A 16,628-nucleotide genomic window follows, 5' to 3' on the forward strand; every position below is an offset into this window, starting at 1 on the left:
CCTTTAGTGCTCCGTCTCAGCTGTTATCTCTTATACAGACCAGATATCTGGACACTGCTTTCACTCGTCTCGAGGGCAGAGGGGCCATCAGAGTGTAGCAAGAGCTCGAGGAGAGACGGTCAAGTGCAATGCATACGACAGCAACCGCTCGCACTTCTGAGATAACAGGGAGACAGCAGCAGCCATTGTTACCGTCACCACTCTGCTATCGACAGAAGACACGTGGTTATCAAAGCGTAGTTATATTTGAAAAGCAAATTTATATTGCTGTTCAAGCTATCAGGCTGGCAGTAAAGATGACAAAAGGCGCCAAGCGGCCTCACGGACAGGACTACTTTTATTCTACCGGATCCGTATGACATCATCAGGACTGACAAGTCCGAAGGAAGCAGGCCCAACGCTAAAGCGCGGCGTGACGACACGAACACCGGTGCCACCGAAGTTTATCTTACAGGTTGCATTCATGTGAACGTTAAAGCGTGTCACCCACTTTTGTTTCTGCGTAAACATTTCTTATCAGACGTGTTACGCGATGACTCGGGCAGACGGCCTCTACGAGCTCCCGATGCTACAAGTCTCAACAGAAAAGTGGTGGAAGGTGCAGGCCAGAGGAAAGTCTGCACATTGGACCCGTGCCAGCCGACGTACTCGGAGCAGGGGTGATGAAGCCACCGCAAACTGGGTGAGCTGCTGGGTTTCTAAATATGGAAAACTTTACTACAACCTTTAATGGCACAGCTTCCTCTGGAGCTCTGCTCATCTGAATAATATAAGGATGCCAGTGAAATCAGGAAGTTTACACTGCTTCATAAATCATCCTGGAAAAATATGACTAAGTTTAGATATGAAAAGTGCAGGAAGTCACTGTGGTTGTGAAGAGGAGGATGACAAAAAAACAACAATACTTTTTCCAGCGTGTCTGCATTTAAGCGCCGCGGCCGGGAACGCGTGCACCGCTCCACACTGGCACCTCCCGTCTTTGTGAGTCACACTGCAGTGTGCTCATGAACCCATTTATGTGTCCGTGTTGTTGCCTCTATATACGCTCACCCCCAACCTCGGTGGTCCCAAAGTCTCCCAGTGATCCTCCTCTGCAGTTACTAACTCATCTGAAGTTACAGAAGTGTCAGCTTTGACCTCAGACACAGAGGCCTAAAGACCGGTCGACAGGGAAAAATGCGTTTTCTTTGACTGGTTGGCAAACCATTGCTGGACGCTGCTGACAGATTGACTGCTAATCACCCAGGCCGGGAGACCGGTCAGTGACCCTCCGGCAACTCCGGGTCACTATGGAAACAGTTGACGAAAAGCTGGCGGATGGTTTCTGACAGTCACCAGATGAAACTGGTCACAAAGAGGTTTACGGTGGAAACCACTTTCAGCTTGCTTTGGTTGCTAGCAGGTTGCTGCTCACCTGCAGTTGAAATCTGTAGCACAGAAGGTGTGTCTGCAAACACTTGCCAACTAGCTGTAGCGAGCGTGAAAAGTATGACACGAACAGGAAACAGAAAACGTTCTCCTTCAAAATAAAAGTTGTCCCGTTTGAAACGTGTTGGGTGCAGCGAGGAGGCACCAGTTTGACCACACTTCAAGTTTCCACTTTGCGTGGAAGACGTCGATTTCTGTGCAAACACTAACCACAAGCAAAATGTGGGTGAACTGAGCAATCTGCTACCAACCAATCAGAGGCTTTTGGCGCACTTTGCAACCTATTTCGCCTAGCAACAGCCAGCCACTTCTAGGAACCACTCGCCACTTGTCGGTCGCGGAATACAAATTTTTAATTTGTGACCAGTTGTTGCCAATTATCTGCTGATAGTCTCCAAGCCTGAGTGACCGGGGTCTTTAATAGGCTGACCGTCAATGCTCCCTTCACAGACACTTAACACATCCTGGGTACGGCAGGACTCTGAAGGACACTCTGGGTTTTTCTGCCCTAACAGAAACCTGTTAAACAGTTTAAAGGAAAGAGGCATTTCTTTAAGGCCAAGGACATGAGAAGTGACTGATCCGAGTCTGGACAGAGCAAAGTGGAAAGAGTTGGGTTTGGAAGGAACTTCAAGGATGGCGAGGTCACATGAGGACAAACGAGTTCAGCTTAGGAGAAACAAAGTTTCATTTCCAGCACTGACTTTTGAGGTTTCTTTTTTTTGCTACAGCGAATCAAGGCACATGCATTTATTATCAAACAGAGTTCTCAAACTGTGGGAAACGGTACTTTCCCAAGGAGGTGATAAAAGAAAGAAAAAAAAACTCGGGAATTTTGAATGTCCAAACATTTCACCCGACCCCTTCAGTCGAGCCACTCTACCACCTCAAAGCAAGACATGAAATTCCAAGTACTTAACAGAGCATAACCATCACGTACCGCAAACGCAGCACGCACTAATAGCCCCTAGCAGGACTTTCTCAGATCACGTATGCATGAACACAGAGGATCTATGCTCCACTGAAGCCAGCAGTGTTTGTTTTTACAGCGAGTTAATGAATGTACAGGTAGGTGCTGCATCTGCTGCGGCTGAGGAACCCGGGACTTCTTCGAAAGCCGTCGATGGCGTAGGGAGGAACTGACTGTTATCAGGACCCGATTATATAAAAATACTTCAGATTTAATGTTGCACGTCTGTTTGGAAATACGAGAATTAAAACTGCAATTCTGCATGTATTTGTATCCAAGCAGTGCAGAACAAAATGACCACGTTTGTCTTGTCGGTGCAGTAACGCTAAATGTATTTCTTTTCAACCAGGGCAGCCTGTCATGTGCTTTACTGCTGTCACCCTGGTTTCTGTCCTCAGCTCTGTTTCACTGACACTGAGCAAATGTACACTTCTGTCCAAAACCCAAAGATGAGCCTGACATGTCTGCTGCGTCATGACTGGAAAATGTAAAAGAAGGACAAAAGTCCTTCAGACATAAATATGAATAAAGTCGTCTCTCATGGTCGTTGCAATCAGAATTTTCCAAAGTTGCATCAAAAGCAAACCGCTAATGCATGAAAACAGAACAAAGTTGGTTTCAGCAATCATTTAGTACCAATACATTTAAGGTTAAAGGTCAAAGCAGCCTCCACTGAGCAGAAGGAAATGTCAGCGCCATGTTAATTGTTACAATGTACTGCGGTTATATTTGTCACCTGTCAGCACGTTGGGACAACTCTATGACAGCGGGCTACTGTTGAACACGGCGAGTTTTACTGCTGCCAGTATTTATACGGTTCTATTTATGACGGCCAACGTGAGTTTTAGATATTTGGAACGAAGACATGGTGTGTGAGGATGTCAGGAGGGTGGCCTCATTTTCTGGACCAGCTCTGCGAACCTGTTTGGGGTTTAAAGGCAGAACATTTAGCAGTGATGTGAAAACTCAGAGCGAGGGGATGGATGGTGGCCCTGAAAGGTCAAACTGCAAGCAGAGAAAAGTGCTGCAAAAAGCAGACAAAACACAACGGAAAAGAAAATCTCACAGAGCACAACAGAAGTGTTTCTGGGGGCACATTAACGTGACGGACCAGATGACATAAACCCAAAGACCAAAACACACTGAAGAGGCTGAAGGTTCATCGGTACAAGTCTCAGTGATGATTTATGAAATACTGCAGACACACGTTTACTGTTAGCATGTTAGCATCTCCCCAAAAACGCTTTCGATGCGTTTTTTTTCCTACTTATGTATTTGTGATATATTCATCATCTGCTTGCTTTTGCAGCCTTTTTCGCCGTTTGACCCCTCAGGACCACCGTAGAATAGAAAATACTCACTAACAAATGTGTTTCTGATGTCAGAGCTAGAAGCAGCTGTCACCTGATCGGCCAAAACACAGCAAATGCAGCATTTCTCTGCAGGGCTATGATCATTTGACTGATCTTCCCTTTCCATCCACCACCCTCACAAGTACATAACCCTTCCTTCAATTCTCCAGCTTTTCCCCGGAGCTGTACAGCAGTAGGAAGTACTTCAGGACAAAGGCAGGAAGTAATGAGGAAGTCCCTTCAGACGCGCAGGCTGCAACAACTGTTTGCTTGCCAGCAGGCTTTCCTACACAGGGAAACACATTCGAGTGACACATTAAGCGGATAAACCACTGTTGTCCTTAAAGATGACGTCAAGTTCCTTCTTGGTCTCCAGCTGCACTGATTTAACAAATGATAAACGTGAGTTTAAAAACAAAACAAGAAAGCAGTAGCCATGAAGGCTCGTATCCTCAGAAGCCCCGCCCTCTCCTCACTATATGAGCTACTACCATTTCTGCTAGCAGCCAGGCTCATGACGTGGGCAGCGGTGTCAGTGTGCTTAGTCTGCAGCCACGTATTTTTTGTGCATGTGTCTATGGGAATTGTACCAGTACACAGTGTGTGTGTGTGTGTGTGTGTGTGTGTGTGTGTGTAGCAGGATGTGGAAGTCCAAGTCCATTGATGAGCAAGCAGAGAGAGGAGAGGGAGGAGTTTTCCTGATCCCCCAGGGTGCTCAGCTAGCACTACTCTGTACTCATGAACGCACAAATGGAGGCTGAGGGAAGTGTGCACACACACACACACACACTTGCACATGCACATACAGAACTGATGCCAGCTTATCAAAGTTAATTTGGATTTGTTAACAAGGATGCAAGCTGCCGGGGAGGAAAGCAGGAGCTCGACTGCTACCTCTCCCATCTGTCTGTCTCTGTGCTTCCCTCTTCCTCCTCTCTTAGTGTTGCCTCTTGCACTCTTTGTCCCTTATAAGATATTAATGGTAATCCATCACTACAGCGAGTGAGTGCGTGTACTGATGTAATGCAAGCCACGACGGGGAAGCTTTAACTATCGCAAACAGAGAGCGTCGGAGAGAAGCGTTCCCGTTTCTATGGCAACAAACGAGAGAAAAACGAGAACACGTGCGAAGCGCTCCGATTTGTTTCACTATCAGGACGGCCTCAGTCGTGCTTTAATCGAGAACTGGTTGTTATTTGTGTCCTATCGTTGGCGATGAACAAAACACCATCTTCGGTTTAATCATTGGAGTCGCAGCGAGTCGGGACTCAGGACTAAAGAGAGCGTCTAGAAAACTGGACATTTGGCTGTAATCTTCTGTGAAGCAAATAAATGAAACCTTCAGAAACTCTCGGCGTTTGAGATTAACCATTTAGAGCTCGGCAAGATGCATAAAACAGCGCATTACGCAAATACCACCGTATGTTACAAGCGCAGGCAAATCCTCCACTTTCTGCTTCGTCTTACTGTGTACAAGTTATTTATTTAACCACTTCCAGGCAGCCGAGCTAATTCCAGTGAGGGAGAGGAGGAGAAAACATCTGGGTCACAGTTCACGTCGCCCGGGGGACTCCTGACTGATTATTTGGTTGCATCTCCCAAACAGTTTTAACACAAACACGGCCTTCGGGTATTTACTCCACACATTTGTTCTTTTCCCTCCTCGTGGTACACTCGTCCCAACTGTTGTTGACAGAGGGAAAGCAAACGTGTGTGTGTGTGTGTGTGTGTGCGTGTGTGCGTGCTCGACAGGTGACTGGAACGCAGCAGGCATATAAGACAAACAACTCGCCTCCTCCTCCAGATGGAGGCTTGTGTGTTGAGAGCAGTGACTCAGTAAATGTGCAAAGGTTGTCGCTTCGCAGATCGGCGACGCGTCCGATTTAACGAAGCATCTGAACGCACGTAAGAGTTGTAACAGTTTGCATTGAATCCACACGGGAAGGTTATAAACTGATACTCCAGCAGGGCAGCAGCTTTCTGCTGCACAGCTCCATAATGACCTGAAATGATATGCACCACTGACACTCTACATGTGTCAACACAAACCATTGAAACATAGATAAAAAACACACACACCTTGTTCCCTTAAAGCTTTTAACAGAACTGACACTCGGTCCCTTTGTGTTCGTATCCACGTCGTCTCCGTGTCACTGACTTTAATAGCTAATTACAAACAGCCGCTGCAGGAAAACTCCTTCGTTTACCTTTCATTAGAAACAACTGAAAACAGCTGAGAAGGATCGAGAGAGACAGAGAGGAGAGTCAGGCAGAGACGCTTTCACAAAGGCCGGCGAGCGGCGCTCGGTTGAGCACCTCCATCCTTAATACCGTCATTTCTGTCTCTCTGTAGCCGCCTGTAACTGGGCCGCTCACCTCTTTGGCAAAAGTGTGTTTGTGGCTTTCGAGTGTGTGTTTGTGCGTGTACCTGGGAGCCACACTTGAAAGGCCCCGCCATGTTTGCTTTGCTCTGTTTATTTTGCCCCCCCGATCTGGACCGTGTCCCGACCGACGCTCCGGCTTCATTTGATCGCATGAGAAGTAAAACTGATGGAAATATCAGAGGAAAAGGCCCACGAGCTGCAGCTGAGACAGCATCACAGACACTCATATGCTCAGTGCACAAAACACTTCACATGAATTCAATATAACACACTCATTTTTTAAAAAGAAACACTGTGACACATGAGCAAACATTCGTACTCATTCTCATCTGTATGTGCAAAGTAACTTCTGAAGTCTCTAAGTACAAAAATACCTGGTGCACTGTTGCCAGGACACCACTCTGGCAATAAACACACACAAACAGAAAAATGACACCAACTTGGTTAACTCTGAAACCTCACACTGGCTTTTTCCCCCTTTTGCAAAGAACAAAGCGTACAGCTTACACATGCCTACAGCGACACGCTAAAATCCCCTCTACACTGTTTTACTACCAGTGAAAACACCTGCGTGCAGTGCTGCAGCTGCTTCTCTCACAGCTTTTTACTGGTTTTTAGACGCCTGTGTCACAAAGTTGAAAGCACCGCTGCTGGGCGATGTCCAACCTGAATTCGACTCTGGTCAGGAGGACCACAAGGTCATTTCAGATGACGCAGTCGGATCCATTTAGAAGCACCGTTACGGGTTTAACCTGCGGTGGCCTCGAAGGGGCACGGGTAATCCGTTTGTCGCTACGAGATGAAGCCGTGACTAGCTGCGTGTATCTGAAAACAATGGCAGCAAACAACAAAGCGTGGGCAGAGTGAACTTTGACCCAAAAAGCTTTCCATCCTCCTGGTTGTGTGGATGTTTTTGTGTGTGCGAGTTGTGCAAGCAGAGCGCAGGCTGGTGTGGTTGAACGCAGCGTGCCAGGCCTCGGCAGCAGATAGAGCTTATCTAAACAGGAGATCGACTGTTTGCTCCTGTTCCCTCGTTCGCTCGTCGCTGACTGTTCCTTTGTTTCCGCTCGCTTTACCTCCTTTTCCTTACTCAGCTCAGACACCTGTGAATATCTGTGTCTCCTCTCAGTCAAACAGCTTTCTTCTGACTTTTCTGGGGGAATTTAAACCACTTTCGAGTGATATTTATTCTACACTTCTGTGCAAAAGTCTTGAGTCGCCCCTTTCGTGTCATTTCTTTTTTTAAAGGTGGTCTTGAGGAGTAGTTCTCCGGGCCTCGTGGAGCTCCTTCAACATTTTCTTTTGGACATTTTCAGCTTTTCTACCCATTTTCAGTCCAGTCCTGACCATTTTCCACGGAATCGTTTAACCACAGAAAGGCGCCCGACTCGAGGCATGAAACGGTGTCATGTCCACGCATAACAGAAAACTTAGCAAAGAACCGTTTTTTAAAATTATATTGTCACAAAAATGAAACTACAGAACAACCGTGTGCGATTCTGAATCTGAGGTAGGGCACATCTTAGCATTTAAGTGTCCTTAAAAAAAATCTGAGGAAACTGGAGCACGAAAGCAAAAATGGCAGGTTTAAAAATAAAAATCTTTACTAACAGGATTCGACAGGCTTGTCTAACAAAGTTCAAGTGGTGTAAAAAATACTGCATTTTCACACAGTTTGCACGTTTCAATAAATCAACAAAGCTCAGATGAAAAAGTTCCAAATCAAAGCAGGTCCGTGTACGTCGTCACTTTACTTATCTTGGGTGAAACATGTGGGTGCACAGATTATCATCATGCCTACACACCACTGATCCGACACCCTTTCCGTTTCCTTTCAGGAGGTGTGTTTGTGAGCTGCATTCGTCTTCCTGCCAATCCCATACTTGAGCACTGTCAGAGATTTTTTTGTCTTTACTTAAAAACCCTCAGCAGAGACACGGTTACTCTGACTTTATGTTTTATAGCGCAGGGTCCTGCACGGAGCTGCAGGTAGAAACTAGGTGCAGAAAACCTGCCAATCGCTGCAGGACTCCAGAGCATCAGCTGGAAACACAGACTGTTCGTGCAGAAAGCAACCGACTGAGAAACTACTGTAGCAGAGCTGCACGTCTGAAGCTGCACATACGAACAAACAAACTAAACACGCACACCAGAAACACACAAACAGCACTGGGCTACGAACCTCAGAGGTCATACATGCGGCTTGAACAGGTCATTTAGGGGCACACACACACACACAGCAGTGTAAGATCAGAGGAATGCAGGCTCTCTCTGGCTCTTACCTAAGGCCACTGCAACCCTATAAAAACACAACAAAAACAACCCCACAGTTTCCACTCACACATAAACTTTAATGCCCCGTCTAATGTTCCTCTGCTCCGCACCCGTGCATGTGTCTACGCTCGCACATGTCCAAGTTCGTAAACTGCCAGCGTTCATTCACAGAAGCCCTCATTAGTTTCTCCGTCACGCTGCGGATCTGCAGCCACATCTGCATCAGTATCGAACGGATACAAAACGCACTGCTGATACTGCGCTGCTGTTATCGTTACGGCTGCAGATGCACGTCGGCTTGTAATATTTAAGAGAACAGACGAGCACGTGTTTGCAGCTCCTGTAGGCTGAAAACACGCCTGTGGCGATGTAGCTCTCGTTTAGAGCAGAGCAGCATATCAGCCATACATCAGCGTTCAGGTATCAGCCCTGTGTGTGACACACACGCTGCTGCAGGCAGCACTGCAGGCAGCACTGCATCATATTCTAGAAATGGCTCCGGCTTTGACACCCAGCTCTTCACTAAACTGGTGTCGGTCACATTAGGCAGAGCGCAGCGTCAGACCTGCGCCCTGACGCAACAGATGTGCTCACGTCCGTGTCAGTGGGCTTTTTGTCTGTGCTGTTTTTAATGGACACAGCTGTTTGACTTTTATTTAGAGTATACAGGGTAAACCTAATCAGCTGTGCAGTAAATATGGATTCTACTGGACTGATCACATGACTCACAGTGCATAAAAAAAACAAAGTCCTTATTTATTTCATCCTGGACCCTCAGGTCAACATTTTGAGTACCTCCTCCTCCTCCTTTAGAGACAGCCCTTCGTCTTTTTGAACAGCAGGTAGGCTGTTTAAAAATCTGTGTGTCAGCACTTATGTACCTCCAAACTCGGATGTCAGAGTTCGGGAGTGATGTCACGTTAGCGTCTCCCAAAAAAATCCAGGAAACAGAATTCCTTTTGGCGCTTGGCGAGGTGGAGCCATTCGGGCATCACTAACAACAAAACACATTCATGGACCAAACCTGCTCGCTGCTGTGCACGTGACATCTTTAATGAGTCAGAGAGTTTACAGTTTTCATTTCGTTTAGATTCAGCGCCGCCATCTTGGATTGGAACGACGCTGGTCTGCTGAGAGTGGCGTTCCACAAAATTTCTGACTGGAAACTCGGAATTTATGACTTCCAGCTTATTCAGGAAAGCACCGTTAGGGCAGCTCTGGGATTACTTGCGCACAGGCCAACATCATCATCTCAAACCTTTGCCACAGTAAAAAGCTGCACTGTGAGTTTAAATAAAACTGATAGCAGCCACGTCCCATTCCTTTTAAACATCCAGCGTCGTGAACGATCTGCTCAAGTCAAACTATCATGTTTGAGAGGAAGACTGAGACGTGGAGAAAGGCACTTCCTGTCTTATTTTCCTGACAGTAAGACCTGGCAGACAATCGAGGAGGCGGGACTACAGGCCAGCTGCAGCGGTCGATGTTGGAGTATAAACACGGCCGAGGCTGGCACGCTTTGAAGGCTAGCCTGTCCGTCAGACACAAGACAGAAAAGAAAAATGTTTAAAAAAATAAAAACCAACACAGGCTATAATCGCCTTCAAAATAATAAGCATCCTCTCAGCGAGTCTTACAATAGAGGACGATCTCTGTGTTTATGGCAGGAACGAGCGAGCGGCTGCAGCGCTGAGCAAACCCACAGATGTTTTTTTGGTTTTGTTACTTTTTTACTAAACATTAAAACAAAACAATTTTATAACAAACGTTCACCTCAGCTCTAAAAGGGCATTACATCCCATAATGCCTGCTTTAGAGTTTCCTGTTTTCTGACTCAGCATCTCACTCGAGTCCCTCCGCACACGGAGCAGATCCCGATCCTGTAATTACGGATCACTTGCACACATCGAATGCTGATCAGAGGGCGTGGCCACGACCCCTGGCTGCTCACACTAAGAACGCAGGAATCATCGTGTGCGCACGTTTAAAGACTGATCACAAACACTTACTTCTCTGGCAGTGAGTCTGTGACCAGCATCGTCCCCTGAAGTGTCCGTTGATGGTGCTCTGAGGGCAGATGGTCTGACCTTGGGCTATGCCTGGACACACGTCTCCACACTCTCTCTCATTCTTATTGGCCACGATGAAGTTGTCCTCCACCGAGTCCAGGATCTTGGACCAGTCCAGAGTGGCCAGGTAACACAGGTCCGGATTCTTCTCGATCCTCACGGCGCCCCGGGTGATGTTCATGAGGCTGTACAGGCCCATCTCCTTCATCTGCAGCATCTCGTAAAGCACGAAAGCGTAGTTGAAGAAGAGGTTGTTGCCGCGGATCACCGTCAGGTTGGGGAACAGATCGCTGAGCGTCTCGAGGCCGTAGACCCTGAACAGCAGCACGTAGTCCGTCACCACTCGCAGTTTCGGGTAGCTCAGGCCGCGGAAGTCCTCCGTCCTGGTCTTAAACATGAGCAGGATTTTTAGGTGGCCCTCGATGATGGTGCAGTTCTCCAACGACTGGAGGTTGGTCACGTTATTCCGGATGTCCTTGCTCGAGCAGACTGAAAGGACAGACAGAGGGAAGCGCATAAGAAACAAGCACGTTTCAATTAATATAAGCTCATTACTTCTTGATTAATCTTCTTTTAATCAGAAATGTTCAAATGTACTTCTGATACAGAACAATCAGTTTTCACAGATGACTGAAAATTTTCCATGGATGTCGTTTCTCACACATTGCAGCACGCAGCGGCTCATTTGTGACTTTATACCGGAAATGCTGTGTTTGTGACTGAAGCGAGGGTGCTGCACAGGTCAGGTGAATGCAGCACAATATTTGCCTATAACATTCATCCCCGTCGTCACGGCGACGATGAAAACCTGTCCGCAGGACATCTGCATCCTTCAGAGAGCTGTTCATTTGGAAAATGTTGCTTTGGCTTTAATTCACATCAATTAGCCCGACTGTGGCAGGCTGAACAGACAAAAGGGCCTCAGTTTGCAGCTGCATTACAACAACTGGATGTGAACATCAGTACAAACTTCTTTCTCCCAGTTTCAGCCACAAAACCAGCGCCGACCTGCATCAAGGTGAAGAAAGACATTCACGAAGCGGCCGCTCAAGTCCGAAAACCAGACTCTCCGCAATTGCCTTTCTCTCTCTGACACACACACACACACACACACACACACACACACACACACACACACACACACACACACACACAGTCTCATCGGCTATAGCAGTATTATTGTACAGCAGCGTTTGATCGAGCGCAGCAGCCACGAGGTTAACAGAAACGATCCACTCTTCAGCTGGTGCAGACACAAGCTTACGTTTAGACAAACGCATCCGCGCACGCATCAGAGGAGTGGAGAATTCATCAGCACACAGTAACTTTGGGAGAGATGTGCAGAGAGTTTCTCGCTCCACATAATAACACATTAAAGGCAAATTACAGGAGGAAGAAACACTTCGTCGTTCTGATTGTGCAAGACAGGTGTAACGATGAAAACAGTATTTCTGTTGTTGACGTGACAAAGCAGGTTTCGAACTCCAGGTCGGCAAAGCGGCCACAAAAACAACAACACTGCCATTTGCAAACCTGCGGATCCAAACCAACAGCTGTCACACGACAGAAACCAGCTCGCACACATTTACTGGAAAGAAAGCTTTGCCATCCATATAGCATCATATTTACACCCCAGCCTCATAAACACAGCCAGTTCTCCTTAAACGTCCTGTTTCTTTGAACTGCCTGCAGCACAAATGCCAGGAATAAGCACAGAGCGTGGATGTTTCTCCACCAGAGCAGGTGTTTAGTTCACATGAACAGACTTGCTGTATAAAGTGGAAGAGATGTGATTTACTGGGTCACACGGTGACACAGAGGACGGCGGCTGACCGCAGATTCTGCCCTGTTGCCACACCCATTTACATTTCACGAGCACGCCCATTAAACTCTGTAGTTGTGAGACATAAAATCCTAATTTGCTCCCTCGATTTAACTATGCATGGACTGTATCAGCCATAACAGCAGCCATCACGGCCTAAAAACAGATGGTGGTGGACATAAACAGCACCGGCTGATTCAAAGGCAGCCGTCTGACAGACGATGAAAAATCCTTTAAACACTTTAGTGACAGAAAAAAAGAAAGCACAAAAAACTCTTCCCTGTACTCAGAATGAAGGAAGCTCGTAATAATTCATGCTAATTATTCACTCTGTTAATGTTTCGGTTAGACTTTTCCTTTAGGAGAACGTGAGTCCCACAGCCAGGCTCGAGCTTGTGCGCACCACGCTGCTCTCAGTCGCTCGTCAGGCTCAGAGCTCCGTGCAGCTAAATGCATGAACCCTCCTCGCAACGCACGCACATGCACACACCATTTAAAAAAAAGACGTCAATAACACTGAACCCTGAATCCCAAAATAGGGAAGATTTATTGCAGTACATTGATTGGAAACCGACTTCTCACCTGAGCACGCCATTTCCCCAGGTGAGAGCTAACCATTAACTCACCATTTGGTTAATGGTTAGCATGAAAAACATGTCAACAATTCAGGTTCAACCTACGACCAGAATCACACATCAACAAAGTGGCTGCTTATAACACAGAGCCGCCTATAAAACCAGTAAACTACTGAACCACGTTTACTACAGATTCACGCTGCAGGTCGAGTTAAACTTGTACTTGTAATCACAGGAACACACTTCCCTTCCTCCGAAAACATAAAGACTGAAGAGTAAAAATATCTGATGCCATATCTGCAGTGGCGTTACGCTTGTTTGCAGTAACTCCTTCAGAGAAGTGCAGAAAAATATCCTTTCTTCCAGGCGAGACTCGAGTAAGACAAACGTCAGTGCAGCAGCAGAGAAAGAACACGTGTCGAGCTTTAAAAGAAACAAGTAAAAGCAAAATAGAATCTGTAACATTAAATAATTCATCTCCACGTATCCACTGGCCAGTACGCACATTTGTGCTTCACCTATGAATCACATCCTTCACTGTCTTTAGCTCAGTGCTGAGATTGCTTCCAGTGAGAAGACGCACAACAAGCTCAGAGAACAACACAAACTGTGCAGCTGCATGTACCCACATTTGTGTGGACGCAGCCTCCACCAGCTCAACTTTGTACTTCCCCCTGCGGCGAGCCGGCAGCCGGCAGCCAAAAACAACTCATAAAAGTAGTCAATAAATCCAATTTAACTGTTAAGCAACTCATCAGATAACACTCGAGTTTGAAACAACAACAGTAACTCAATCAGCGAACCGGTGTGCCTTGACCACGCCTCGGCGCAACCTGCATCGCAAAACACCAAGACAGGCTACTTCCTCGGCCGTGCGGCGGTTGCTGTAAGTCGCAGTGATAACAGCAACCTTACACCTCTCTCTGCCCCTCCTGCCTTATCTCACGGACACATCGAACACAGGTCACCCGCTCGCTGTCAGCCTGCAGCACTAACCGGATACCTATTGTGAAACACAACAACATAACAAACTGTTACACAACTGCACAGGGGCCAGGGTGCAACTCACCGCTGCCCAAAGTTATCTTCAAGTCACACCAAGAGGACTCGAGCCCCTTACACATGGAGGGCTCTCTTTATAAACAGCACAGGTAAGAAATACGTGAGAGGCAGTGAGGCCTTTCTGGTCGCCCGGCATGATGACGGCAAGCTTCACTGACACAAAGAAATGTTAGAGGGCCACGAGGGCAAGCAGCACATGGACGTGCACAGAGCCTCTACTGCAAAATGGAGTCTTGCTTTCAACTGACAGGAGTGAATGCTGGGGGGGGGACAAGAGAGAGGAACAGCAGTCTGGGGCTGGTTGTTAGAGCCCCTGTGTCTGCAGTCTTCTCCTCCCAGGTTTGGTAGCAAGGAGATCCAGGAGTGAGCCAGCAGGGAGAGGAGGGGCGTGGCTAGAAGAAAAGAGGGTCGCATGGAAAAAAAACAAGGGGTGAAAAGGGGGGGGCAGAAAAACGGTGGGAGGGAAGCTGGGGGGCTGAAAGTGTAACCTGAGCCCAGACAGGAACGCAGAGTGACGTAAGGGACCCACAGGTCGGTTGGTGATCACATGCATGAATGAAGAGCCGCTATGTGCACACGCACATGCACACACTAGGGCTGCCACAAACCATTATTTTGATAGTCGACTATTTTTGCGATTAGTCGACTATTCAGATCATGCATCCATTGGACATACAGCTTATTGCACCAGCAGCATCTGCTCTTATATAACTATCATTAGCTTACAGCTTTAAGTGTTTACGGTGCTAACTAAAAATAAAGACAAGATGATAGTTTATTAAATTTTAATGACATTTGCAGATTGTTTCGGTGAAGTTTAATAAACTCCTTGCTATCTAAAATATAACAGGACACCGGAGTAAATTCTGGAGCATCTCACACTTCTGATGATCAGCTGTCTGCTTGACGTTTATTCAGCTGTGTAAAAACTATAACTTTAATCTCAGCCAAACCGATTTACTCAGGAACAAATAAAATACTAAAAAAAAGCCAAACAATAACATTTTTAAGTTATCTAAGTGACTCATATGTCATGTTTAACCTGAGTAGCGAAAGACGGCGGTGGGTTTGAAAAAGATTTGCCGGAGTCCGGTGTTCTCACGGCTCTAGTTAGCCTAGCCCCCGGCTAGCTATCGAGCTAGTGGGTAACACGTCTCCGAAAACGTCGGAGCGCTTTTGAAAATATGCGGTGTCCTGATAAACTGAGCAGATATTTGAGGTTTACACAGCTACATTCTCGCCTGAAAATATGTTAAACGTTTATTTTGTGACCCAGAAAGAATAATAAGTAATATTAAAACTAACTAGCTGCCGCCATTGTTGGAAACTGAGCTGGGCTGCGCTATGAATTCTGGGACACAGCTTCTTCTTCTTCGGGGTTTAACGGCAGCTGGCATCCTTGTACATGCAGTGCTGCCATCTTCTGTTTGTCCGTTATTACACTCTTAAATCCTGCTGCTTATTCCTGCGTCTTTTGTGATCTTACAAAGCTTCAAACGATGCGTCGACTATTAAATCAGTCGTCGACGATTTTGATAGTCGACGCAGCCCTAACACGCACACACACGCGCGCACGAGAGCCCTACCCAAGTTCATCTACAACACATAAAAACATCACAAAGGTTTTAAAATATTTAAATATTTATTTCTATTTAAAGTATAAATAAAAGGATTCAACAGGTTCAATAAATCCACATTTTCATTTAACATTTGGACGCTTCTGGTGTTAAAGAACACAACAAATAAAACCCAATAAAACGAATGCAGGTGGGACAATGACCGTGATCCCTCTACAGCCCACACCGACACAGAGGACCACCCACCAGGGAACAGCCCAGTGCCCTCACTACACGTACAGCATCTCATAATTACAATAACAACCCAATCAGCCACTAATAAACAGGGGGTGGGGGGATAACAGAGCGCTGGCTGAAATGTTCTGTACCACACTGCAGACCTCTATAGGAGACATGTGGGCCATCCACCCGCCTGCCTTGTCTGTTTGACACTTAATTTGGCAGCAGGAATGAAGAGGAGGAGGGAGGTATATTGGGGGGGGGGGGTCAAACAAACAGAAGGAGCAGAGAGAAGCTTGGATTTTAAGTGAAGTTGGAGCGTTAGAGTCTTTAAAAGGAGATTAAATGGTGAATCAGAAAAGTTTGTCCTCTTGTTGCTTGAACAGTTATGAGGCTTATCAAAGTGAATAAACTGTTGCAGTTTAGTCGGTGGTTTCTGTTGCTTTAATGATAGTTTGGGAGCATCAGGAAGAAGCAGAGGATTATCTAGGAACAGCTTCAGAGGTCCGTCGCAACCAACCAATGACGTGTGACTATTCAGTTAGCATGAGCCCAGCTAATAGCTAATGCTGTGATGAGTGAGCCAAGTTTGGCTAACAACAAACCTAACTTGATACAGCGCAGACCTACGACACCACAGCAACATGACTGGTCAGTGCTGATCCTGGATCAACGCCAAACACACCACAATCCTGCCTCAATACAAAAAACCTGATTTTTCTTTAGCTAAACACCAAATGTATAACTCAATATATAAGTTATGGAGGACAACATATGACCTGTGCTGAATCACAGTAAACTCTGACAGCTTTAAATCAGCACAGACTGTTTTAATAAGTGTGAAAAAGTGCGCTCTGTGATTAACTGTCACCCTAAATCAGTCGTTCTCAAACTGA

At 46.5% G+C, this 16,628-nt stretch overlaps 1 protein-coding gene across 2 annotated transcripts in view; it reads right to left on the reverse strand.

Annotated features, from left to right (window-relative positions):
• insrb (insulin receptor b) overlaps positions 1-16,628 on the reverse strand; it is a 73,271-nt gene that overhangs the window by 41,248 nt on the left and 15,395 nt on the right. The window contains exons 1-2 of one of the 2 annotated variants that reach the window (XM_082523370.1): positions 15,242-15,407; positions 10,418-10,966 (exon numbers count right to left, since the gene is read on the reverse strand). In XM_082523370.1, coding sequence (XP_082379496.1) covers positions 10,418-10,966; positions 15,242-15,254 — 562 coding nt within the window. In that variant the 5' untranslated portion in view covers positions 15,255-15,407. Of the gene's footprint in view, positions 1-10,417; positions 10,967-15,241; positions 15,408-16,628 lie in introns of those variants that run through there. The other variant, XM_082523369.1, reaches the window with a different exon arrangement.

The sequence above is a fragment of the Aulonocara stuartgranti genome (genome assembly GCF_965226115.1).
Source record: "Aulonocara stuartgranti genome assembly, chromosome: 23".
NCBI lineage: Eukaryota > Metazoa > Chordata > Actinopteri > Cichliformes > Cichlidae > Aulonocara > Aulonocara stuartgranti.